The 25,664-nt window shown below is 47.4% G+C and overlaps 1 protein-coding gene across 1 annotated transcript in view; it reads left to right on the forward strand.

Moving 5' to 3' along the window:
* Positions 1-20,853, forward strand: part of EFNA4 (ephrin A4) — a 31,604-nt gene extending 10,751 nt beyond the window's left edge. The window contains exons 3-7 of the mRNA XM_061606661.1: positions 13,904-14,196; positions 15,164-15,232; positions 16,029-16,088; positions 17,461-17,843; positions 20,266-20,853. Of these exons, the coding sequence (XP_061462645.1) occupies positions 13,904-14,196; positions 15,164-15,232; positions 16,029-16,088; positions 17,461-17,552 (514 nt within the window). The 3' untranslated portion in view covers positions 17,553-17,843; positions 20,266-20,853. The remainder of the gene's footprint in view (positions 1-13,903; positions 14,197-15,163; positions 15,233-16,028; positions 16,089-17,460; positions 17,844-20,265) is intronic.
* Positions 20,854-25,664: the final 4,811 nt, after the last annotated feature.

A 25,664-nucleotide genomic window follows, 5' to 3' on the forward strand; every position in this document is an offset into this window, starting at 1 on the left:
TGTCTGGCCCTTGGAACTCTCCACGGGTCACGCCCTTCACCCCAAGGTTTTTTGCCTAGCTGAAATGCGTCCTGGACCTCAGAACATGCCTCTTTCTCCTTGGATGTTGAATAGGGTGGTGTGTGCATTTGTGTGCCTGTCGAAGCCGGCCTACTGCCATTGCTCTGCCTGATGTTGCCTCCAGCCCTGCTCTCCAGTAGCGTGTGGCCCTTGGAAGGTTGCCTAGAGGGGAATGTGGCCCTCAGCATGAAAAAGGTTCCTCACTCTGCTCTTTTCCATCCATCCACCTGCACACGCTGGCACACTTACACGTGGCATGTTCCTTGCCCCGTGCGTGAACCTCCAAGGTGGAGGGAAGAGGCATAGCTCAGTGGGTAGAGCACCTGTCTTGCTGAGCATGCCGGTTCAGTCCCCGGCATCTCCAGGTGGGGCGGGGAATGTCCCCTGCCCTGGAACCCTGGAGAGCTGCTACCAGTCAGTGTGAACAGTATGGAGCTAGATGGACTGCATGGTCTGACTCTGGATCAGGCAGCTTCCTACGTTCCTGTCTCGTCCAGCATCCTCTTCTCCCAGTGGCCAACCAGATGCCCAAATGGGAAGCCCGCAAGCAGGACCGGAGCGAATCAACAATTCTCCCCATTTGTGATCCCAAGCAGCTGGGATTCAGAGGTACGCTGCTTCTGATCCTGGAGGTAAAACATCTCCATGACTCGTATGATCCATGGCCTGATTCTCCGTGCTTTTATCTAATTCCTTTTTAAAGCTCTCTAAATTGGTGGTTGTCGCGACATCTTCGGAGAGCAAATTCAGTAGCTTAACTGTGCTGCCCTGTGTGAAGAAGAATTTCCTTTTGGTTGTCCTGAATCTCCCACCGTTCAGCTTCTTGAATGAATGGGTGCACTCTATCTATCTATCTATCTATCTATCTATCTATCTATCTATCTATCTATCTATCTATCTATCTATCTATCTATCTATCTATCTATCTATCTATCTATATTTGTTATTGTTATGTGCCTTCAAGTCATTTACGACTGATGGCGGCCCTGTGAACCAGTGACCTCCAACAGCATCTGTGCTGAGCCACCCTGTTCAGATCTTGTAAGGTCAGGTCTGTGGCTTCCTTTATGGAATCAGTCCATCTCTTGTTTGGCCTTCCTCTTTTTCTACTCCCTTCTGTTTTTCCCAGCATGATTGTCTTTTCTAGTGAATCACGTCTTCCCATGATGTGTCCAAAGTATGATAACCTCAGTTTCATCATTTTAGCTTCTAGTGATAGTTCTGCTTTAATTTGTTCTAACACCCAGTTATTGGTCTTTTTTGCCGTCCATGGTATGCGCAATGCTCTCCTCCAACACCACATGTCAAATGAGTAGATTTTTCTCTTATCTGCTGTTTTCGCTGTCCAACTTTCACATCCATACATAGAGATCGGGAATACCATGGTCTGAATGATCCTGACTTTGGTGTTCAGTGATACATAGTACTGTACATTATATATTCTCTCTCTCTCTCTCTCTCCCTCCCTCTCTCTCTCTCAGAATAGGACCTAACTTAGGCCCCATCTACACTGTCCATTTAAAGCAGTATCATACCATTTTAAACAATCATGGCTTTCCCCCAAAGAACTGTCATTTGTCAAGCATGCTGAGATTTAAGAGACCCCCTATTCCCTTCATGGAGCTACAGATCCCAGAGTTCCTTGGGAAGAGGGACTTGATTGTTAAACCACACTGGGAATTGTAGCTCTGGGAAGGAAATAGGGGTTTCCTCACAGCTCTCGGCGCCCGTCACAAACTACAGTTCCCAGGATTCTTTGGATATGTCTTAGAAACAACTCTGTGCACTTAGAAATCTAGTATGCCAAGTAAAAGGTTTCTGGTCTAGCCTTGTCCTTGGGATGCTAGCTTTCTAAGTACCGCAATATTTTTGTACTAAAGAATGTCCATCAGGTGAACTCTTCACCTTCTCCAGTGTGAAATGGTATACTGGATTCAGTCGTATAAAATTCAGGATTTTTATTTTATTTTTTCAATGAAGGTGTACAGGTACTGTAAGAATTAGCCTGCAATCCTTCACCTACTGGGAGTAAGTGCCATAAAACTCACTGAGCCTTTCTGAGTAGACACGTTTCAGATTTTACTGTTTAATCTTAACAGGAACAACTTAGAAATCTCAAATGTGAATCTGTCCAAGGTTTGAAGTCTGGGCGAAGGTAATTTGAATGGCTGTTTGCCCCACATGTTTAGGGGCAGTCTACTCACAGTACCTTTCCAGAAGCCTCTGGCTGGTTGCTTTTGGGATTCCAGTTGCTAGACTTGGATGGATCATTGCTCTGATCTACAAGGGCTTTTCTAGTCTTACGCATTCAAAGATTTGGATGTTGACATTTTGATCGCCTTTCTCAGAAAGCAGCAACCAGGTTTTGTCGGTCAGCTGGGATTCCTGGAGATCCTGTACTTTTTCATTCTTGTCTTGCTGCAATCCTGCATATCCTTCCTTGGGAAGCCATGCTTACTTGGGAGTGCATCCTGTTGAGCTCAGTGGGGCTGAACTCTGAGCAAAAACCTTCAAATCGGGGACTCTCGGCTTGCGATCGATTACTTATTTCACTCCCATCAGAGCTCCAGCCAGCATGGGTCAGTGCGCAGGGGTGATTGGAGTTGCCGTCCAGTAACATTTTTTGGGGGGGGGGCACAGTTTTTCCATCCCTTATCTGACACCACAGCTCTAAAACATAGTTGCTCAGAACGCAGTTCCACCAAGCACATTTTCGCACATGTACAGACCCTGGTGGTTTGAAGCAATCATGGCATACATGTGCTTGCATGCGCACTCCCTCTCTGTCTCTCTCTCTCTCACACACACACACACAGGCTACATCTGCACACACACACACAGGCTACATCTGCACTATACACTGAAATCATGATGATGCCACTTGAAACAGTCATGGCTTCCCCCAAAGGATCCTGGGGACTGTCTTTTGTGAAGGGTGCTGAGAGTTGTAAGGAGACCCCTATTCCCCTCTCATGGAGCTACAATTCCCGGATTGGTTTAACAATCAGTCCCTCTTCCCAGGTAACTCTGGGAATTGTGGCTCTGGGAGGGGAATAGCTGGCCTCTTAACAATTCTCAGCACCCTGTCCATGTCTGTTTACAGTGATACGCTTTCAAATGTCTGGTGCCGATGTGACCGTATCTGCAAATACGCTGTGGCAGATTGTCACATACACTTACCAGATTCTCTTTCTCTCTCTCTCATGCACACAGTTCTGTATTTTTGGTGGCTACTCTGATGTGACAGCTCTCCCTCCTCCACCCCCCACAATCCCAGGAGCTAAGTTGAGGATTCTGGATAGGATGCAAACAGCCAGGCTATTTTGCAAACTCCGTTCTCACGTCCCTTTAAATAGGGCCTATTATTTGTCTCTTTTTGGACTTTGTACCCCCTCTTGCAAAATCCGCAGCCTTGGCTCCGCTCTTAATCTGTGCTTTGAGTGTTTCTCTGTTCGGTCATTGTGGGGTTGTTGGTTGCTTTTTTTGTATTTATTTTAAGTTCTTGAGTGGTTTGAAACATTTTCGTACAGAGTTTGAACCAGAGGTACTGCTAACCAGGTGGCAGTAAAGGTGGTGGTCTCCTCCAAAACCCAGCTTTGGATCGTGAGCTGCAGAACTCCTAAAGTAATGCTAGAGACAGGGCTCTCTGACCGTGTGCAGAGTGCATTTCCGTGGCCATTGAGCGGCCGCAAGCAAGCCTCAAATAGCTAGGAGTTCTGGGAAAGGGTCACGTATCTGAGAATCTGATGTCTAAGCAGCCTTGAATGTCCAGTCTAGCCTGGCCAGAGCTTTAGGGCAGAGAGGCAACCTTTTTTTGTTTTAGGTCACATTGTGACATTGGTCCATCAAGTTCAGTGCTGGCATCACCTCTTCAGGGTTTGAATCAGGGAACGTTCCCAGCCCTACCTTGGGATGCCGGAGATTGAATCTGGGACCTTCTATATGCCGATCAGGTGCCCTACAGCTGAGCTATGTGCAGATAAGTTAATTACTAAGTCTGCAATTCTATCCCTAACTTACATGGGAGTAATTCCCATTGTACTTAGTATGACTCGTCTCCAAAATAAGATACAGTAGTAACCTTGTTGGTGGTGTTGCTCAGGAATGGTAAGAAACCAAACAAACCATTTTGAAAGGTTCATTCCACCATCTCGATTCAAAATGGCTTCTGACTGTATTCAAACACAAATGAAAACCTCGGTCTCGGGCTCTACCATGCAAAATTTGGTTAAAATCAGTGCACTTTTGAAAGGGTCAGCCCGCCATCTTGATTCCAAATGGCGTCGATTCCTACCCAAACGTAGACCAAAACCAGCTCCTTGAACTCAGGAACCGTCATGAAAAATCTGGTGGTGATATCTGAAGAAGTGTCCAAATGCCTAGTGAACAACAACAAAAAAAACTTTCCAAAAAATAGATTAGGGTTGTGCTTGTTACTCCACCATCTATACAACATGGCACCTTATGACACCTTAAGAGATTTTGAAATGCATAGAGAACAAACAGCTTTCTAAAAAAAGGTCATAGATGTCATCCACCCTGAACCGAGGATCTCTTCATGGGGACGCAGGGGGTGTCTGAATTGCCAACCATTGAAATAAGTAACACAGAGGCACAGCTGGTTTTGAATGTCTGAGGATGCTCTTATTTTAGCTTGTCTGATCGTTTAATAACATCAAGGTTGTGTTGACGTAAAAAAAATCTCCATATATAAATATTTTACCAAGTGAAGTTTGGCCTTTCCAAACCCTACTTAGTTAACGGAGTGATTCACAGTTGAGTCAAATGAGATGTGGACTGTTCTGGTGTTTTTTAAAAAAACTCTAATGCTGCCAGAGGATCCAAATTTCATCAGGGTTGCAGTGATGAAAAAGCAGTCCTTAACTCTTTGGAACCCCCCCCCCCAGTTGCTTTTCCATCCAATGAAGAAATTGAATTCTGGTCCCATGTATCTTTTCTCCATTGGGAGAAAACCATCTGTGGGTGACTTCTTTTAAAAAAAGCAGGCACATTATCGGTGGGGAGGGGTGCATTATGCTTCTTTCCCCCACTGCCATTCCAGCCCAACTCTGAACCTTCAGCACGGCTGCGTTAACACAAAAACAAGCAATTGGGGTACAATCCACGTGTTTCCTGCGTCACATCTACACTGGCTCTTAATTTCTCAAGATGGGAAGTGATATCTCATCTCATCGATCTTCACAACAATAAAATAGGTCACCGGTGCTCCTAATTAAGGAGCGGCAATCCTTACATTCTCCAGACTCCGCCCTCACAGCAGGCCATTTCCGCTTAGTCCGGTTGTTTGGTGCACCTGGCGCACAGTGGCTGCATATTACCTGCACATCTTCCAACTTGTGGTTTCCTTCTGAGTAAGCTGCATTCTCCAAGCAGTCAGATGTGCAGGCTTTTGTAGTGGGGGTGGATGGAAAAACACAATTCCAGCACATCCAGATCTCACTTCCGTTACTGTTGTGATTTCCTGAGTAGGCTGGTCAATAGTTACAGTGGGGCCAGGTGCGGGAAGCTGCACCCTTTTGCTTATTTTTTTTTTAAAAAGTTGTGAAGATCGATGAGATTAGGCATTGCTTCCCCATCCTGAAGCAGAGGAATTAATGAAAAAAATTAAAATTGACTGCCTTCAAGTTGATTCTGACTTATGGCGACCCCATGAACATGGTTTTCGTGGTAAGCGGTATTCAGAGGGGGTTTACCATTGCCTTCCTCTGAGGCGGAGAGGCAGTGACTGGCCCAAGGCCACCCAGTGGGCTTCGTGGCTGTGGGGATTCGAACCCTGGTCTCCCGGGTCCTAGTCCAGCATTCTAACTACTACACCACAGAAATTGGGAAAAGGCTGTAGCTCACTGGTACACAGAGATGTGAAGATCTGGGGGAAAAAAACCTGGAAAACTTTTTTTGGGGGGGGGATTTTTGAAGCCCTTTTGTTTTTCCAAGAAAAAAACCCCAGTCCCTTCCCCCAAATCCCCTTTTTCCCCCTGGGCCTTCACATCTCTAGTGGTAGAGGATCTGCCTTGCATACAGATGGTCCCGGGTTCAATCCCTGGCATCTCCAGATGGGCCTGGGAGAGACGCCTGCTTGAAATCCTGGAGAGCTGCTGCCAGTCAGTGTAAGACAGTACTGAGCTAGATGGACCAGTGGTCTGACTCAAGATAATATGGAGGTGATGAAGACAAACTAGAATTGTTTGTCTTTATCATTATCAATAATTGTAATAGTAATAATAATAATAATAATAAAACTTTATTTTTACCCTGCCCTTTTCCAATAGGACTCAGAGCGGCTTACAACTAAAAACAACATCATTAAAACATACAGAGTATATTATTAAAAAAAGAATTAAACTATAAGGGAAAATTAAAAACTACAAGATAAAAGTTAAAACAGCGAACAATTTAAAATAATAATCATATAATGTGATCACCAAGCCTATAAGACATTAATCCTGGTTGTTCTCTGTCCCAAATGCCCGCTGAAATAAAACAGTCTTTACTTGTCACCGAAAAGACGGCAAGGAGGGAGCTGATCGTACCTCACTCGGGAGGGAGTTCCACAACCTAGGGGCGACCACCGAAAAGGCCCTATCTCGTGTCCGCGTCAAATGTGCTTGCGAAGGTGTAGGGAACACAAGAAGGGCCTCACCTAAAGATCTCAAGTCCCAGGCAGGTTCATGTAGGGTGATGCAATCTGTCAAATAGTCTGGACCTGAGCCGTATAGGGCTTTGTAGGTCAAAACCAGCACTTTGAATTGTGACCGGAAACAAATTGGCAGCCAGTGGAGCTGTTGTAACAGGGGAGTTATATGGTCCCTGTAACCAGCCCCAGTTAGTACTCTGGCTGCAGCTCTTTGTACCAATTTAAGTTTCCGAACAGTCTTCAAAGGCAGCCCCACGTAGAGCGCGTTACAACAGTCTAAGCGGGATGTGACCAGTAGTAGTAGTAATAATAATAAATATTGTAAAGTCTGTTTTTGTGATGTTTTAGAGTGTTTTTAGTGCTTGTGTTTCCACCCTGGGTTCTTATTGGGAGGAAGGGTGGGGAATCAATCAATCAACCAATCAAATAAATAAATAATATAATAAATACTGTTTACATATATATACTGTTTGTTTTGTATATACATATATAGTTATATATAATTATAAATATATATTTTAATTTATATCCCACCCTTCCTCCCAGAAGGAGCCCAGGGCGGCAAACAAAAACACGCTAAAACATCTTAAAAACAGACTTTAAAGTATATTAAAACAAAACATCTTTAAAACTTCTAGCCCAGGAATGGGAACCCTGTGGCCTTCCAGATGCAACGGTGGACTACAACTCCCATCATCCCTGACCATTAGCCGGGCCGGCTGGGGTGATGGGAGTTTGGGTCCGCCAATATCTGGAGGGGCCCAGGTTTCCCAACCCCTCTTGTAAGGCATGTGCTGTCCAACTGCTCAGTACGAAGTCCACCTGCCTTTGAGGATCCTGGCCAGTGACTGCGATGGCCCCGGGGAAGATTGGCAAGCACCTGTTAAAGAAGAATAAACAGACACTGTCGCATTTAAATATATACGAGCCGGTTGTATTTTCCGGTTTCTCTGTTTCAGATTTGTATATTAGTTTCAGATTAATCTGACTGGCTTCAGCCAGGGGGACCATAATAACTGAAGGCACGTTGATGGCAGGATATTAAAACAGGGAATCAAACCTGTGGAAATAAAATCAACTTCTGTCAAAAAAAAAGAAGGACAGAACTCCAAGCTCTAATGTAATAACAGCTTGACAAAACAGGTCAATCCAAATGATAAACTGGGCCTTTTTTACGTTATAGCGGGATCTGTTTCAAACGAGAATAAAGGCTCCCAGCATCAGAGTCACCCCTGTTTGCTGGGATTTCCTAAGAGGAGTTCTGTGTCCACTGTTGTTTTCAGGGCCTGGCTAGGGGACCTGTGGCCCTTCAATGCTGTTGGACTCCCAATGCCCAGCTGCCCAAGCCACCATGGCCAAGTGGCCAGGGGGGTGATTGGCGTTCTAGTCCGGCCACACTGGGAGAGGCCCTGCCCTGTTTTAAGGCAATGATCATGGCAACCTTTTAAAGAGGGGAAATTTTTGTTTCTTAACCCACTGTTCTAAATCATGAAAGTTTCCAGCCTTTAGTTGATTTTTTTTTCTTTGCTGAGTCATGTAACTTTAAAGTTGACAACGAGGACATGGAACTTGTCAAGGATTATTATCAATACCTCGGCACAGTCATTAACCAAAATGGAAACAATAGTCAAGAAATCAGAAGAAGGCTAAGACTGGGGAGGACAGCTATGAGAGAACTAGAAAAGGTCCTCAAATGCAAAGATGTATCACTGAACACCAAAATCAGGATCATTCAGACCATGGTATTCCCGATCTCTATGTATGGATGTGAAAGTTGGACAGTGAAAAAAGCCAATAAGAGAAAAATTAACTCATTTAAAATGTGGTGCTGGAGGACAGCTTTGCGGATACCATGGACTGCAAAAAAGACCAGTAATTGGGTGTTAGTACAAACTAAACCAGAACTATCACTGGAAGCTAAAATGATGAAACCGAGGTTATCATACTCTGGACACACATGATTCTCTGGAAAAGACCATAATGCTGGGAAAAAGAGAAGCGAGTAGAAAAAGAGGAAGGCTAAACAAGAGATGGATTGATTCCATAAAGGAAGCCACAAACCTGAACTTACAAGATCTGAACAGGGTGATTCATGAAAGATGCTACCGGAGGTTGCTGATTCATAGGGTCGCCATAAGTCATAGTTGACATGAAGGCACATAACAACAACAACAAAGCGTGTAATCCCCCAATGTGCTACCGAGGAGCTCGGATTTCTCAAGAATGTGGTTTGAAAGGGCCGTCTTCCATTTTAATTGGGGATTAGTTATTTATTACATTCCTGTCCACCTTTCCTCCAAGGAGCTCAAGGTGGTGTACCTGATTCTCCTCCCCCCCCATTTTATTCTCACAGCGGTCCTGTGAAGTAGGTTAGGCTGAAAGATTGTGACTGGCCTCCAAGGTCACACCCCCTATGAGATTTGTGGCCCAGTTGGGATCTGAACTCTGGTCTCAGTCACATAGCTCACTGGGTGATCTTGGCTCAGTCACAGCCTCTCAGCCTAGCCTACCTCACAGGGTTGGGGCTGAGGAGAGAGGGCAAAGGAGTGGGTCAAGAACTGCTCCCAGTTTGAGGGGACTCTTGGCAAAGTGGCCTCCTGTCCGTCTGTTCCCTTACATCAGTGACCTCTTTTGTTGCTGGTGAGCCATCATGGAGTTACCTGGGGGTCATGGCAACTTCCTTCTGGGGCATTCTGGGAAATTTAAAATGGAGTCTCCCAGCAGCAGGGCATTCCAGGGTTGAGCTTGGGATGTAGCAAGTCCTCTTTTGGGGAAGTGCCCTTTAGAAAGGGATCATAGCTCAGCGACAGAGCACTCAAGTTCGATCCCTGTCATTTTCAGGTGGGGCTTCGAGAGACCCCTGCCTGACACCCTGGAGGGCTGCTGCCGGTCAGGGCCAACAGTAGTGAGCTAGATGGACCAGTGGTCTGACTGTATAAGGCAGATTCCTCTGTTCCTATTTAAAACCAGCCCTTCATTTAGAACCTTGAGGACTAGAAACGTCGTTCATTTTTAGGGGAAGGGTCACAGCTCAGTGGCATTGCATCTGCTTTGCATGCAGAAGGGTCAGCCCCCAGCATCTGTGAATATCCTGTCAGAAACTCTGGACGGCTGCTGCCAGCCAGTGTAAACAACACTGAGCTAGATACACCAGTGCTCTGACTCAGATTTAAGGCAGCCGCCTATGTTCCTAGTTAAAATCAGCTGCTTGATCAGAACCATGAGGACCGGGATCTTTATTTCTAGGGGAAGGGCTGCAGTCAGTAGTAGAGTATTTGCTTTGCATGCAGAAGGTCCCTGATTCAGTCCCTGGCATCTTCAGGTAGGGCTGTCTGAAAATCCTGGAGAGATGCTGCCTGTCAGTGTAGACAATGCTGAGATGGCTGGACCAGAGGCCTGGTCCCTATGCTGCCTGTGTTCCTGAGGCCATCTGTGAACAAAGTCCCTCTGTGCCTAGTCCTTCCTGGTGGCGCGTTGCGAGGGATCATGCGCCCTTGCGCACTGCGTGGCTTTTTGGATGCCCAGGCAATGGCGGCAACATTCCCCGCCGATGCATCACACCCAGTCAGGGGGCGGGGAGCTTTTGCTGTGGGGCTGGGCTGCTGGCCCCATGCCCCGGGAGTTCCCTCTGACCCTTTTTGCTTCCAGCCACGTGAATTAATCGGAGTTGACATCTGCTTGTGTAGGAAAGCTGGGTGGCTGGATCGGAGCGGCTGGGCGGGAAGTGCGGGGGGCCCTGCAGGGCCTGTGGCCCCTCTGCTTTTCGGGGACCTTCTGGAGAGAGGCCTTTTCTTTACCTCATCAGGCCCAGGCTTTATACTAGGATGAACAGAAGCCCTTGTGGGGGGGGGGCTGCGTGTGTGAGAGAGTGTGTGTGTGTGAGAGAGAGAATATGATTGGGGTGTGTGTGAGGGAGTATGTTTATGTGTGAGAGAGAATGTTTGTGTGTGAGAAAGTGTGAGACAGTGGAGTGTGTGTGCGTGAGAGTGTTGTGAGTGTGTGGTGGGTGTGAGTGTGTGAGAAAGAGATTAGTGAGTGTGAGAGTGAGTGTGTGTGTGAGAGAGAGAGGGGTGGAGAAGCATGTTCAGGATCTCTGCATGACTCTTTTCATTCTTAGTTTCTCCGTTGCCTTTTTACAGGCAAATAGCTTTTTAAAAGAACCCAGAAAAAACAGGATGGCTCAGCCATAATTTTTTTTCATTGCAATATCATTAAGGTGGGGGAGAAAGAGAAAAGAAAACAAATCCCCTGTCACTTCACATTTACAGAACATTTAAACATCTGTACATTCGTTTAGTTTACACCTATAGAGCGGGGGCTGCTTTTGTGACAGAACGCTCTGGGAACGGAGTACCGGGACCGCTTTTCTGCTGCCCATTGCAGTCATTTTGTGCTGGCACCCATGGCAGTTTTATCAATATGAGCACCGGCACCTCATTTTTTACCAAAAAAAGCATTGCATGGATCAATATCTGCCATCCAAATGCCCAAATATGTATCCAGACGAAATTGGAGTTTATAGAAGGTATGCTCAAATGCAGTAAGGGCTCGGCCATAATTTACAGGATAGACAAGGAAGTAAAAGAAGGAGCAGTATGAAGAACATTCCACTGGATAAAAACAGTGGGCCGGGCACAGAATTAAATTAATGAAATATGATTCAAAGCTCCCGTGAAAGCATTCCTTCTCAGGAAGAGGGTGTCCGCTGCCTCCCTGTGCGGCTCACTGCTCTGTCCTTTAGTCCTTCCAGTCAGCTGCCACTGGGGCAAGCAGTTCTTTCGCATGACTGAAATCACATGCGACTGGCTTGTCTGGTCGTGCCCAATGTTGCGAAATTACCTGCCCTTGGTGGAGAGTGCCAGTCGCCCCCCTGCATGAATGTCCACAGTGCTGCCTTTTGGGTGAGGGCGTGTAATTCTGCCACATTTCTGTATTGGGTCTCTTGGGTGACAGGCAGAGAGATGAAACCCTGCGTGTGCCCCCCGCCCGATGTTTTGAAGACTTCCAAAACAAAAAGCCTCCTGTGAAATTCTTTCTTGGAATGAGTGATGTGCTTTTTGCGACAAGGTTTTACTCACTTGGAACGTGGCGGATAAAGACCATCTGCAGCAGGAGTGGAGGAGCCTGGGGCTCTCCAGATGTTGCTGGACTCCAGCTCCCAGCAGCCAGCATGGCCAATGGTGAGAGATGATGGCAGTTCTAGACCAGCAACCTCTGGAGCCGACCCTTGATGTTGCGATTTGAAGAGTAATCCACCACTCCTTCAATAGGGCCTGGAGGCAAACTGGGTTAGTGAGGCTTTGTGTGAACACTCTGCATGCCAAACAATGGAATTTGCTGCATAGCAAATGGAGGCCGTGATGGCTACCGACCTGGATGGCTTTAAAAGAGGGTTAGACCAATGCATGGAGGAAGAGGCTATGGATGGCCATGCTCTCCTTTCACCGTCGGAGGTTGTGCACCTCTGAATGCCAGTTGCTGGGATTCAAAAGTGGGGAGGGTGCTCGCGTGTCCAGGTCCTGCTTGCAGTCATCCCAGGGGCGTCTGGTTTACTATTTTTTTTATTGATTTATTACTTGATTTATATCCTGTCCTTCCTCCCAGCAGGAGCCCAGGGCAGCAAACAGAAGCGCTCAAAACACTTTAAAACATCGTAAAAACAGACCTTAAAATACATCAAAACAAAACAACGTTAAAAACATTTTTAAAAAAAGCTTTAAAGACATCTTTTTAAAAGGGTTAAAAACATTATTAAAGAAAACATATTAACAAGCAATTCTGACACAGATGCAGCCTGGGATAGGCCTCAACTTAAAAGGCTTGTTGAAAGAGGAAAGTCTTCAAAAGGCGCCGAAAAGATAGCAGAGATGGCGCCTGCCTAATATTCAAGGGTGGTTCACTGTGAGAACAAGATGCTGGACTAGATGGGCCACTGGCCTGATCCAGCAAGCTTTTGTTAATGCTCTTAGCCGAAAGCTAAGCTGTACTGTTGCGCAATTAGCTGGAATTTCTGAGATGTCCCCAAGGAACCCTTTGAGGCCTTAGATCAGTGATTCTCAAACGGTGCGCCCAGGCACACTGGTGCGCCCTAAGAGGTGGCTAGGTGTGCCTCAAATATTATGAAAGTATATTTTAAAAATGAGAAGAAACCCATTTGTATAGGGTGAGTAATAGTTTTCTATAGTTTATTTTTATTCATAGTTTAAAATATATTAATATATTTTTAATTTTGTACACGAAGTGCGCCAGAAAATTTTTATATGTTTTACAGTGCGCAGCGAACCAAAAACGTTTGAGAACCACTGCCTTAGATCTTTGCCTTCTCGCTGCTGGCAGTCTGCAGCAGCTCCTTTGGCATCTGAGAGCTACTTGCTATGGGCGGTATATAAATGCAACAAAATAAATAAATAAATAAATCTTTTCACCCTGTCCTTTCAGCCTGTTTTCACATCCATGAGAACTAGAAACTTGGTGGTGGTGGTTGTTTCTCAGAGACAACCGATTCTTCGGGAACTTTCTTTTGCACCCGATGCTGCAGCTGGGTAATTTAACCAAACACACATATAACTAATTTTATAACATAGCACCCTTTAAAAACCCTTATCGTTAATTGCTATTCATTGTCGTCATCATTCTTTTCAAGGTTTGGATATTCCAGATTAATTTTAAACCAGTCTGTTATGCCTCCAGGAAGAGCACCACCTGGAATGAGGCACCGTGGGGGGGGGGAATCCTGAGAATCTCTGCTTTTGAGGAGTGTGATCTCGATCAGGAGATAGGGAACCTGAGACTCAGGGCCCAAATGCAGCTCTCCAGCGCTCTCTTCCTGGCCCTCAGAGCTCTCCCTAGACCATACCTCTACTCCCCAGGCCACACCCCCTCACTGGCTCCGCCTTTGCACCCTCCTTGAATGTTTTTGCCTGGCCAGAATGTGTCCTTGAACTCTGATCGTGCCTCTGGATGGCAGGTGTGAGAATGTGTGTAGAATCTAGCCTACTGTACAAAGGTAACACTTGCATTTATTCCTCTGCTTGCTTTTGCCTCTGGTCCTGCCCACCACTAGCATGTGGCCCCCAGAAGGGAATGTGGCCCTTGGGCTGAAAACAGGTCCTCACTCCCTGATCTAGATGAATGCGGTCTGGCGGCACTCGCTTTGGAAACTAACCGATCTGCCTCTCGGATTTGCAGGTTCCTTGACGAGGACTTCGCCGTTCAGGTCTCCATCAATGATTACCTGGACATTTACTGCCCGCACTACGAACAACCCTTGGCTGCGGGCGGACCGGAAACTTTCACTTTGCTCATGGTTGACCGCGAGGGCTATCAGGGCTGTTATGAAACGCCTGGAGCCTTCAAGCGCTGGGAGTGCAACCGCCCCTATGCCCCCTACGGGCCTGTCCGCTTCTCGGAGAAGATCCAGAGGTTCACCCCCTTCTCCCTGGGCTTTGAGTTTCAGCCTGGCCATGATTACTACTATATTTGTGAGTTGGGCTTTTGGCCAACGGGATCATGTTGAGTTGGATTGAGGGATGAACCGTGCAAGGTTCGAGAGGCAGCCACGCATAGGATTTAGAGCTGGCCAGACTTGGACATGCCACGTTCCGGCTAGATTTTTGAGATGGTTTGCAACAACGGAGGAATGGGCGAAACTGAATTTCCCATTTCATGGGGATGGGGGAATGGGGGGGGAAGACCTACTCCTGCCAGCCACCAGGTTTAAATGTATATGTTTGTTTAAGGGCCACAGTGCAGGTTTTTCCAACGTGGTAACATAGGGTTGTAGCCGGTATTAGTCTTGCTCAAAGTAGATCCATTGAAATCATTTATTTGTTTATTATTTAATTTATATCCTGCTCATCCTCTTAGAAAGTGCTTAGTGCGGCAGACAACAAATGATAAAATACTACAAAAAACCTTTAAAAACCAAGTCTTTAAAAACAAAACGTCTTCAAAAAAAACCCATTCCAATACTGATGCGGACTGGGATAAAAATATCTACCTAAAGTGGCTTGTTGAAAGTGGAAGGCACCGAAAAGACGACAGAGACGGTGGCGCCTGTCTCGTATTTAAGTTAGGTCTGTTGTTTTCAGTGGGTCTACTCTGAGCAGTGACCGTTGGTGGTCCCATGTCAGTGGGGCAGTGGAATCTGCTCCTGATTAGGAGGAGAAGCTGTCATTAAATTGTGCTTCTTTTTCCATTCCGAATCACAGCAGCACACTGGATTCAAAAAAGCATCGGAAATTTAATCAGTGCCCATTTAATCAACTAAGGGTTGAGTTGATTGATCTAATTGGACTTTGGAGTTTTGACACTGCTATACATAGCTTGCTTTTCTAGGGACTTCTAGATGTGGGGCGGACTTCTGTTTTAGGAATGTCCTTACAATTTACTCACTCTCTCCCCCACACCCCCTTTCTCTGGATCCTTCCCCCCCCCGTCGTACCCCAGCTATCCCCACTGCAGAGAGTCCTGGACGCTGTTTGAAGCTTCGAGTATCCGTCTGCTGCAAGACAACCAGTGAGTCCGTCTATCGTTTGATCAACTCGTTCGTGGCGGGGAAGGGGTCAGCATGGGCATCCGCAGGATTTTCCTTTCTGGGGAGGTGGAGCAGAGCAAATACTCCAAATAAATAAATAAACCAAACTAGCGTCAGAGAACTCTTGGGTACCTGGATTTTTTTGCTATGGGGCAGCAGCATTCATTCTTCCACCAGGAACCAACAGAAAAGGCTTCACAACAAACCCCAAAGTAGATCTTTGGTTGGGGAACCTCATGCACTAGCATGAAAACCTGCCATTGGCTCTGGCTCCACCTGTCGGTGACCTCTCTGCTTTCTGTTCCAATGGGCAGCACTGGAGGAAAATGAAGAGCGATGCATAGACCCATAGCGACTGATGGGGGAGGAATTCGATTCAGTTTGCATTTCAAGCTGACTCTATCAAATTTGCACTTTCCGAAACAGTATAAGAACCGAAACTCAGCCATCCTTTGAAATTTGCACTTACCCGAATTTTACGCTGCAATTCTCCAACCAAACAATGCTTACCAATATTTGCATATGGCATAAAACTGAATATATTCGCAAGCACAGCATGCAAAAATCCATTCTGTTAGGTGAAATTGCTTGCAAAGATGTGTACGTTAGTCAAAACGGCATATAAAAAATGTGTTTATTAGAAGAAATTCTTAGTGAAATCAGAAGTATTTTCAGGAGGTTTTTTAAAAAAATCTTGCAAATTGGTGCAGAAATGTGGAGAACTGAAGACTGATCCTGTTTGGCCCTCCTAAACTGACCAGTTTGTTTTGCTTCTAGCCATAGAACCTGCAACTGAGGGCCCCAAATCTCAACCTCGTGGGAGAGGCAGCTCAGAGGGTGAGTGGGGTGTGGATAGGGGGAGTGGCAGCACAGCTGTTTATTGCATCTAAGGGACGGGAGGAGGAAAATGCGTTAATTTATATACGCACCTTCAGCGTGCACTGTGCTTTATGGAAGAATATAACGTCAACAACCAAAACGCCTGGTCTCTGCCCCAAAGAGATTACAGTCTTGCATTATGTCCATAAAAAAACACAGAGGGAAATTGAGGGGGAGGCAGCAAAAATGAGCTAACACATATACTTAGGCTTCGATCCAGTCCGGGACGGTGGCGAAAGCGTTAATGAAGTTGCCAGCTGCCCTGCCCTTGTGCCTTTAACAGCAGCTCGGTGGGGAACTCAGCTGGGCCGGGGAAGTGTTTCCCGGCACGGTGGTGAACGTTATCCCCTGCGAAAAGTGTGCATGCTTCGAGCTGCCATTAAATGATGCGCTGACACAAGGCTAGTTGAAAAGTTGGCAACCCTCTAAGGTGAAAGAAAGGAAGGAGGCTTTCAAGGAGGTTGGTAGGGAAGTAAGAGGGCATGGGGGACAGATAATTAGTGCCAGATAGGAGTTCCAGGATGGAGTCCCAGAGGTAAGGACAGTGAGGGAAAATGGTTGGAGCAGAGATTTTTGTGCAGGTGTTGGACGACTTTCGGAAGAAGGATGTACAAGTATGGTAAAATGCAGGGGTGGGTAACTTGGGACACATGTCCCAGCCAATCAGGGATCACATATGAAATGCTCTTACAGAGGTGTTAAGCAAGGACAGGGAGCCCATGGCCCTCCAGATGTGGTTGGACACCATCTCCCATCATCCCCAGTCAGCATGGCCAACGGTGAGGAATGTTGGGAGTTTTAGTCCAGAAAATATCTGAAGGGCCACAGGTTCCCTAGCTTGGGGTCAATCCAATTTCAGCCTGGTTTTGAATAAGCAGCATGAGCCAAGGGTTGTATCCAATGTGAATCCTATTCAGAGTAGACCCATTAATATGAATGGCCATGGCTAACTTCAGCCTGTTAAAATCAATGGGTCTACCCTGCGTAGGGCTTAGTTGGAGACAACCCATCAGTTGCTGATGTTGTTACTACATTTCTTTCCTGCCTTTCCTCCAAGGAGGTCAAGGTAACGTGCATGGTCCTCCCCTTCCTCATGTTACCCTCACAAGAACGCTGTGAGGCAGGTTAGGCTAAAAATGATTGATTGGCCCAAGGTCACCTAGTGAGCTTCATGGCCGAGTGGGGACTTGAACCTGGATCTCCCTGGTCCTATTCCGACACTCTGACCACTTATCCCACCACTGGGCTCACTGTCTCTTACATCCCTGGGAGCCGCTTTTTGGTACCTGTTAATTTCCCCCTTTCCCCCTGCTTTTTCCTCTCTGCGCAGAAGCCGCTGTAGCCCCCGGACGCAGCTGTGCCCCATCCTGGCCCAGCAGGGCCTACTTGGGGCTTGCCCTCTTATCCTTCCTGTGGCTCTGACCCCACCCCATCCCCGGGTCCGGTGGCAAGGAGCGAGGGCAGCCTGGCCCCCTCCACCTCACTGCTCCTATCTGACTGACTCGCAAGGGTGCTGGATCCCTCACTTGGCACTTTAGAACTTGGAGGTGGCGTACCTGCGGCCCTTTTCCTGGTCTCCGGAGGTGAGCTGAGGTTCCGTTGGCCGAGTCAACCCAGCCGAAAAGGGGCAGGTCACCCCCATAACTCTCGACATCCCTGCCTGCTTCTCCGTTCGGGATTTGTTGAAGCAAGAGGAAGACCTTGGACTGAGAGGTATGGCCTGAACCAGGTTGGAGCGGGGACAGATTATGATTATTAGGCAAGATGAGGATGATTTGTTTTTATTAATTTGTTGTTAGTAGTAGGCAAGATGGGGATGGTTTATTTTTAATATTATTAATTTAGTATTAGTAGTAGGCAAGACGACAGTGATTAATAATTTATTTTTCAGTGTTAGTATTATTAGGCAAAATTATTATGTATTTTTATCATTATTTTTATTTAAAAATGAAAAATTAATATCAATAAAAGAAATTTAAAGTGAAGAATAAAGAGTATTATTTTACATTAATATTAATTTATTGTTATTAATAATACATTAATAATAATAAAATGAAGTTTAGAATTTAATATTATTGCGGTTATTGTAATTGTTTTATATATTATTGTATTATTTTGCACTCGAGGGCCTCAAAGTGACTTGTGCAGTAAAAATAAAAGTAAGGAAGACTTTAAAATCAGATGAAAACAGCAACATGCAAGAACTAAAACTTCTCACCCGACAGTATATTTCAAAATAACAAGTCCTACCCACCCTGCTAAAAGGATGAGCTTTATTAATTGATTGATTGATTGATATCCCACCCTTCCTCCCAGCACTAGTGCAGGGCGGCAGGACACGGATGTATCTAATGGCCCTCCCAATTAAAAACCCTAACCCTGGGTACATGAGAATGTTTTTGCTTGGCACCTAAAAACAGACTATGATGGCACCAGGCATGCTTCCCTGGGGAGAACGTTCCACAAACAGGGAGCCATCACTGAAAAGCCCCCTTTTCATGTTGCCACCCTCTGCGCCTTCCTCGAAGGTGATGAACACAGGTGAGGTGCCCAGGTTGGTTTATGAGGGGAGAGGCAGTTCTTGAGGTCCTGAGCCGCATAGGGCTTTATCGGTCAAAATCAGCACTTTGAATTGAGCCCGGAAATTAATTGGTAGCCAGTGCAGTCGAGCAGGATAGGTGTTATATGCTCAGACCATTTTGCCCCAGTCAGCAATCTGGCCGCTGAGTTTTGCACCAGCGGCTGTCTCTGAACCATCTTCAAAGGCAGCCCCACGTGTGATGCCTTGCAGAAGCCTAAACAAGAGGATGAATGGTAAAAAATCAAAAGACTGGGAAGGGACCTTAGAGGACATCTGGTCCAACCCCACCCTGCTCAAGGCAGGAATCTCGCAACGTACAGCATCCCTGACAGATGGCCATCCAGCTTCTGTTGATTTGTTTTGACAATATGCCGCTTAATCTCTAAGGCCTCACCCAGCACTGTGATTCCACTTCACACCATCATGGATTCCCCCAATGAATCCTGGGAACCGTAGTCTGTTAAAGGTGCTGAGAGTTGTTAGGAGACCCCTGTTCCCTGCGCAGAGCTACATTTCCCAGAATTCCCTGGGAAGATGTTAAACCACTCTGGGAACGGTAGCTCTGTGAGGTCTCCTCTCGGCACCCTTCAGGTCCCACCCAAGCCTCCTGATTTATCTCCCTCTAGTCAGCAGGCAATGCCCTTTTGGCTGCATAAGGACTGGCCCTCACCTCTGAACTTTGGAAATAGCGCAGATGATTAGGAGATTGAAACCAATGGGCGAACATCAGTGAATCTGCTTGGCTACAGGCAAAAAGGACATTAGGTAGAAGGGGGAGAGGCAGAAAATTGCAGAACAAATCATATAATCTACGGTGGCAGATCAAAATCAAATAATATGACCATGAAAATGTCAGAAGCCGATATAAAAGACCGGGAAGAGTTGGTACCATGAATGTCAGTAAAGGGCAACAATACATGTATATATATATTTAGTGTGTATGTGTTGGCCATAGCTCAGTGGTAGAGTTCCTGCCTTGCATGCAGAAGGTCCTGGCATCTCCATTCAGGGCTGAAGAAAGATTCCCTACCAGAAACCTTGGAGAGCTGCTGCCAGTCAGTGTAGACAATATTGAGCTGGATGGGCCAATGGCCTGACTCCCTCTAAGGCAGCTTCCTATGTGCCATATATATTTCTTAACCAGCTGGTGATAAATCATCCCAGAGAAATGTAATTTGGAGCATGGACCTGTGATCGTGTGTTAAATAGAGCGTCCACGTTCAGGGGCAGTCTAACTCTGAGTGCCAGGCATCTCTTGGGAACAAAAGTGATGGCATATTTTATTTTTTTGTTAAATTTGTATCCTGCCCTTCCTGCCTGATCTGTATAATCAGCCACTGTTACTCAGTAGGGAGGGAAGGAACTCTGTGCATGCTCTGAGGCAGTTGCTGCTTTAGTTGCCGTGTCGTGTGTTCTGGTGCGGTGTGGGAGAGACGCTCCAAGGCCTGGTTATGGAAAAGGGTTTGGTGGCTGAGCCTGTGGCCCGGATTGACGCCGTTCCCAAAAGGCTGCAGGAACTGCCTCTTAAATAAGGTCTCTTCTGTCTCCCTACAGGAGTTTCTCCGCGTCTTATTCCCGCTGGAGGTCGGATTCGCCATTTCTCGCAACCAGCCTGCCACGGTGTCAAAAGGGGAGCTTTCTTTCTGAGCAAACTCGGATTTGATTTGGGGGGAGGTACAGGGGAGAGTGGAATCTCATCCGTGGGGCAGCAAAGGGCTCCAAGACCAGTCTCCCGGACTGTTTGTATGCCAAAGATGGGGAGACGCTTCCCCCCCCCCGTTCCCACTTCAGAGTCTGTGACACTTGAAGCTTAGCTGCTTTAAAGGGGGGGGGTCAACTTTTTTCTTTCTCTCTCTCTTTCCTGTTTTATATCTACATTGAGCTTGATTTCCTCCCCTGCCCAGAAGGAAAAAAAATCTGGACTGTGGCAGCCCCCCTGCCCCTCACCCCCTTGTGTTCTCGGCGAGAACGACAGCGACCTTGATGGCGTCTCCACTTTTGTCTTCTATGAAGATGCTGGTTTGGCTTCACTCGTTTCCCCACCCTCCCTCCTGGATTCCAATTTCTTTGTTTTAAATATGTTGGATTTCCCCCCCCCCAATTGTAAGTGACTGAGCCAAATGATAAAAACTCTTTCAAAAATCCTGCCCCTTGCTTTCTCTCCCTGACACATTCCCCCCCCCCCAAGAGCTGGGAGGGATGGGGGGAAGGCAGGGGTGGGGGCCGCAATCACAATCTTGCTGACGGGCACTTTAGGCAGCTGTAAAGTTTTGGGTTAGAACAGCCGTTGTGACTTTGTACAGCGGGGGGGAGGAACTTCGGTTGTGGGGGCCAGATGTGGCCCTCCCCTTGTCTGGCCCTTGAAACTCTCTCTGACCCATGCCCCTCACTGGCCCCGCTTTGCATCCTTACTTTTTTGCTGGGATGTATGTCCTTGAATTCTTTCGTGCCTGGATGGGGGCTAGAGAAAGGGGTGTGTGAGCGTGTGTCGAAACTTGCCTACTGTACAAAGGTAAAATATGCATGTGTTGCTCTGCCCGCTCTTGCAGCTGGCTGTGCCCACTGCTAGCATGTGGCCCTCGTAAGGCTGTCCAGAAAGGAATGTGGCCCTCGGGTTGAAACATGTTCCTTGACCTTATTGTACGGGGTGGCTTCCAAGGTCTTTTTTTGGGAGGGGGGGGCTAGGACAAGAGATCTGCAGTAGGTCCCTCAGCACACATAAGTACCCGTGACTGGGGGCAGTCCTGTGGGGTCTTCTCCCCTTCTGCTTCCATTGCTGCCCCTTTCCTTCCTCCATGGCACCAGTGGGCAGAGCTTGGAAAAGTTACTTTTTTTGAACTACAACTCCCATCAGCCCCAGCCAGCATGGCCACTGGATTGGGCTGATGGGAGTTGTAGTTCAAAAAAGTAACTTTTCCAAGCTCTGCCAGTGGGTGAAATCAGTGCTCAGATCAACGGTAGCGGGGAGTTTAAGAGGGCTCTTAATGAAATTCACAAGCCTGAAATGCAGCCAGGTCGCTCTTCCCCCCCCAAAATCCTCCCCACTCCCACCCAGTAACCTTAAAAGATAAAAGTAATGAAGAGGGTTATCTGAAGGGGGCCAGGACCCTCTGTAGTCAGAGCATGGGGTGAGAAGGTGTGGCCATAGCTCAGTGGCAGAGGATCTGCTCTGCGTGCAAAAGTCCCCCGGTTCAATCCCTGGTGTCTCCAGATAGGGCTGGGAGAGACCCCCTGCCTGAAACTCTCAAGCTGCCGCCAGCCAGTGTGGATAATACTGAACTAGATGGACCAGGAGCCTGACTCTGAAAAAGGCAGCTTCCTCTGTTTCTATTTAGAATCAGCTCCTGGTTCAGAACCATGAGGATTAGGATCTTTATTTTTGGGGAAGGGTCATTGCTCAGGGATGGAACATTTGGGTTCAATCCCTGGCATCTCTAAAGGGCTGAGAATGACTCCCTGCTGGAAACTGAGCTGCTGCCAAGCAGTGTAAATACTGAGCTAGGTGGACCAATGGTCTGACTCGGTATAAGGCAGCTTCCTATGCTCCTAAGTGGCGATAGTGAGTGCAGATGGTGTGTGCAAAGGGCTACCTTTGTCCCATCAACCATTTCAGGGGGTCCTGCTCGAGCAAGGGTTCCCAAACTGCGGTGCATGGAACACCTGTGGTCTGCAAACTTCATTCAGCTGGTCTGCGGCAGCTGTGCATTGGATATTCATATTGATCTTTAATTGTAATTACATTGCTGCTTTTATTATATTGCATTTTGTGTTACAATATGAATAATATGGAAAGCAAGGAAGCAATAGAAATACAGTTAAAATGCATGCAGCACTGAGCACAGTCCCTTGCAACTTCTACAGCAGGCAGAGAAATCATTTCAGTGACCTGCCGAGACCCTCCACAGTTTTCAAGTGGTTCGTAGGGGAAAAAAAAAAAAGTTGGGAACCACTGTGCTAGAATATGTCTTCTTCCCCCAGCAAGTGCCAATGATGCAGGCTCCAGAGGTCAGGCCCGGAGCTCCATGCGGGGTAGAGAAGAGAAGGTAGATTATAGCTCTTTGCCGATTGTGTTTTGCTTCCCTTTTGTTCTCTCTCTTCCCACTTCCCCCTCAGCCAACACTCTGTACCATGACCTTCCAAGCGGGTAGGATTAATTGCAGTATTTGATATTGAGATGTCAGGAAATGTCACGATGGAAGTTTTAATTACGGATCGCCTGCCTGCAATTAGCATAGACACTGCAGCAGCAAGCCAGGCCTGGTGTGGGGATGCCGGTGGCGTGACAACGGCTGACCCACCCCAGCCATGCCAGCCCATGCACCACCTCGCAGGATGAGCAGTGCAGCTACAGCAAGATGACCCAGCTTCTTTTGGGTGTGGGGAAACCCGCTCTGTGGAAGTATGAACTCTGGACAAGGGCTCCCCACCTCAAGCGGCAGATTTTGAACCTAGCTGCAGAGTGGAAGGCAGACAGGTCTGACCCACGGGTCCCGATTAGTCAGGAACATCTGTGCAAATCCCATTTGATATGAACATGTGCTGAACTGTATGCTGGCACAAAGGCTGATACCAGGTTAGGAATTCTGCATCTTGAGAATTGTGTGTGTGTGTTTTAAAGAGAGCAAGTTACTAATCCTTAATGTTGTGAAGATTTGCTTATGGGCAAAACTCAGTTAAACCCTCGAAAGCTAGAGCTGAACAATATTTTAAACTGATCAGGGACACAGGGCCCTGTGTGGCTCAACTTGACGATGTTTGGTTTTCCAGAGGAAGGGTTGAACAAGATTTCAGATTGATCAGGGGCACCGGGCTCTGTGCAGCCCAAGGGGGTCCGGGGCTTCAGTGATCTGTGTAGTCCTATGCCTCCCCCCACAGCAAGCAAAACCAGTATGTATTAAGAGAGGTTGTGCTCGAACCTGCATAATTTATATACAGGTTGCATAATCCAACTTTTTCTCTCTGCACAGTTTTGCCCCCCAGAATGTTAATAATTTACTTAATCCCGTTAGCGTGTATCTTGGTACCAATATTCGTCTCGGCAACCTCTAACAAAGGTGATTCTACCACTTCCCAGATAGCACATTAATTCTATTGCTGATGAGCTCTCTTCAGGAAGTTTCTTGTAATATTTAACCGGGATCGATCTTCCAAGTGCTTTGTGTCTGCTGATCCTCAATTGGATTGCAGAGGTGTGTGTGTGTGTTGGAATTACTGTTTGCGCCCACGCTTAAAACAAAAGCGGCATGCCGCCAACCGCATTCGCCGACTCTCGCCGCAGACGACCGTGATCCCCCTCCCACATTTGTTGGATTTATCCCCACCCACCCCCAGCACCTTCGGTGCAGCGTGGTATAACTCTGCCTGACGTTAATGGCCCCAGCGCCATTGCTGCCCCTAAACGAGGCAATTAGACGCCCCCGCCGCAAATCAAGGCTGGAGAATTAGTGCCAGCCGTAAACCGTGGCAGGTGGCGCTCGTAGGAGCCCGGGCGACTGCCGGCAGAACCTTGCAAATCAACTGGGGGAGGGGAGCTGCATCATAGTAGTGAAAGTGTGTGGGGGGGTACAGATTTGTATGTGCAGGTGGTGGGTGGTTTTTTCTACATACCGCTGATCAGAGAATCTCCATAAACCTGCTTCTTAGGGAAAAGATCAAGGAATGACTAGAGACAGGTCCATGTTCATCCTCTAGGGGGCGGTAGGTGCTACAGTAATGCTTGCAACCCCGTTCAGTGTAGTGGGGTCCCTGTGCAAGCGAATGTACCCATGGATTGATTGCCCTGGGTTTCATGCGATGCCCTCACACGGCTACCATTTGTTCCGCCAGGACTTGCACCAAACAACATCCTGGTGGATTGTGGCCCATCTTAAATCCGCTGGCATGTATGTGGAGAGGGCAGTTCTGTTTGAATTTTCTGCCTCGCTTGCACAAGCATCTTGAGCTAGCAAGGTAGCTTTAAATGTTTTGCAGGCAACCCTCTGTCTTGACTCTGCCCCTGGATGTAGTTGCCGATGCTGCCTTGGCCCACTGGCCCTCTCTTCAACCCGATCGGTTGGGCCTGCAGTGGAGCGTGGCAGCCTAAGCATCTGATGCATGCTCCGGGGGGGGGGGCGCAGTAGCGGGGAGGGAGGAGAAGTCGGGCGTGCAGCTGTACAGCAGCCAAGGCCTGCCACGGCATGTTGATTTCACGGCCCTTTATGTACAAATGCAGCTTGATTTCCTCTGATCCCACTCCAAGCGTCTCGGAGGTGCTTGACTGCTGCGGCTAGTCATGCCTGTTCCCAGCTGCCCTTCTGCCTTAGGAAGATGCAACAGGTAACACCAGGCCAGGATCTTGCTTTGCCGCCCGTCTGTCCAGTGATATCCTGCCCATCAAAGAGGCACTTGCAGAATCCACTTCTCCAGCTGGGCTGCAGAGAGGATGGCACAAATGAGGAATCATAGAATCGTAGAGTTGGAAGGGGCCTATAAGGCCATCTAGTCCAACCCCCTGCTCAGTGCAGGAATCCAAATCAAAGCATCCCCCACAGATGGCTGCCCAGCTGCCTCTTGCAGGCCTCCAGTGTCAGAGAGCCAGCTACCAGAGGAAGGGCCATAGCTCGGTGGTAGAGCATCTGCCTTGGATGCAGAAGGCCCCACATCCAATCTCCAGGTAGGGCTGGGGAAGACCTCCTGCCTGAAACCTTGGAGAGGCGCTGCCAGGCAGTGTAGTCGATACTAAGCTCCATGAACCAATGCTCTGACTCTATACCTGTTCCATGTTCAAATGAGTTCATTGTGGTGGTGGGCAAGAGGTCAGAAAGGCATCCCTATGTTTTCCTCCTGGCTGGATAAGCCCGGATGTTCCTCCTGTGTGGCCCTATCTCTGCTTGCAATAGGCAAGCACTGGGAAACATGCACATCTTGCTGGGCTGCAACTTCCATCATCTCTATTCATTGGCCATGCCTGCTAG

The sequence above is a fragment of the Rhineura floridana genome, chromosome 22, assembly GCF_030035675.1.
Source record: "Rhineura floridana isolate rRhiFlo1 chromosome 22, rRhiFlo1.hap2, whole genome shotgun sequence".
Lineage (NCBI taxonomy): Eukaryota > Metazoa > Chordata > Lepidosauria > Squamata > Rhineuridae > Rhineura > Rhineura floridana.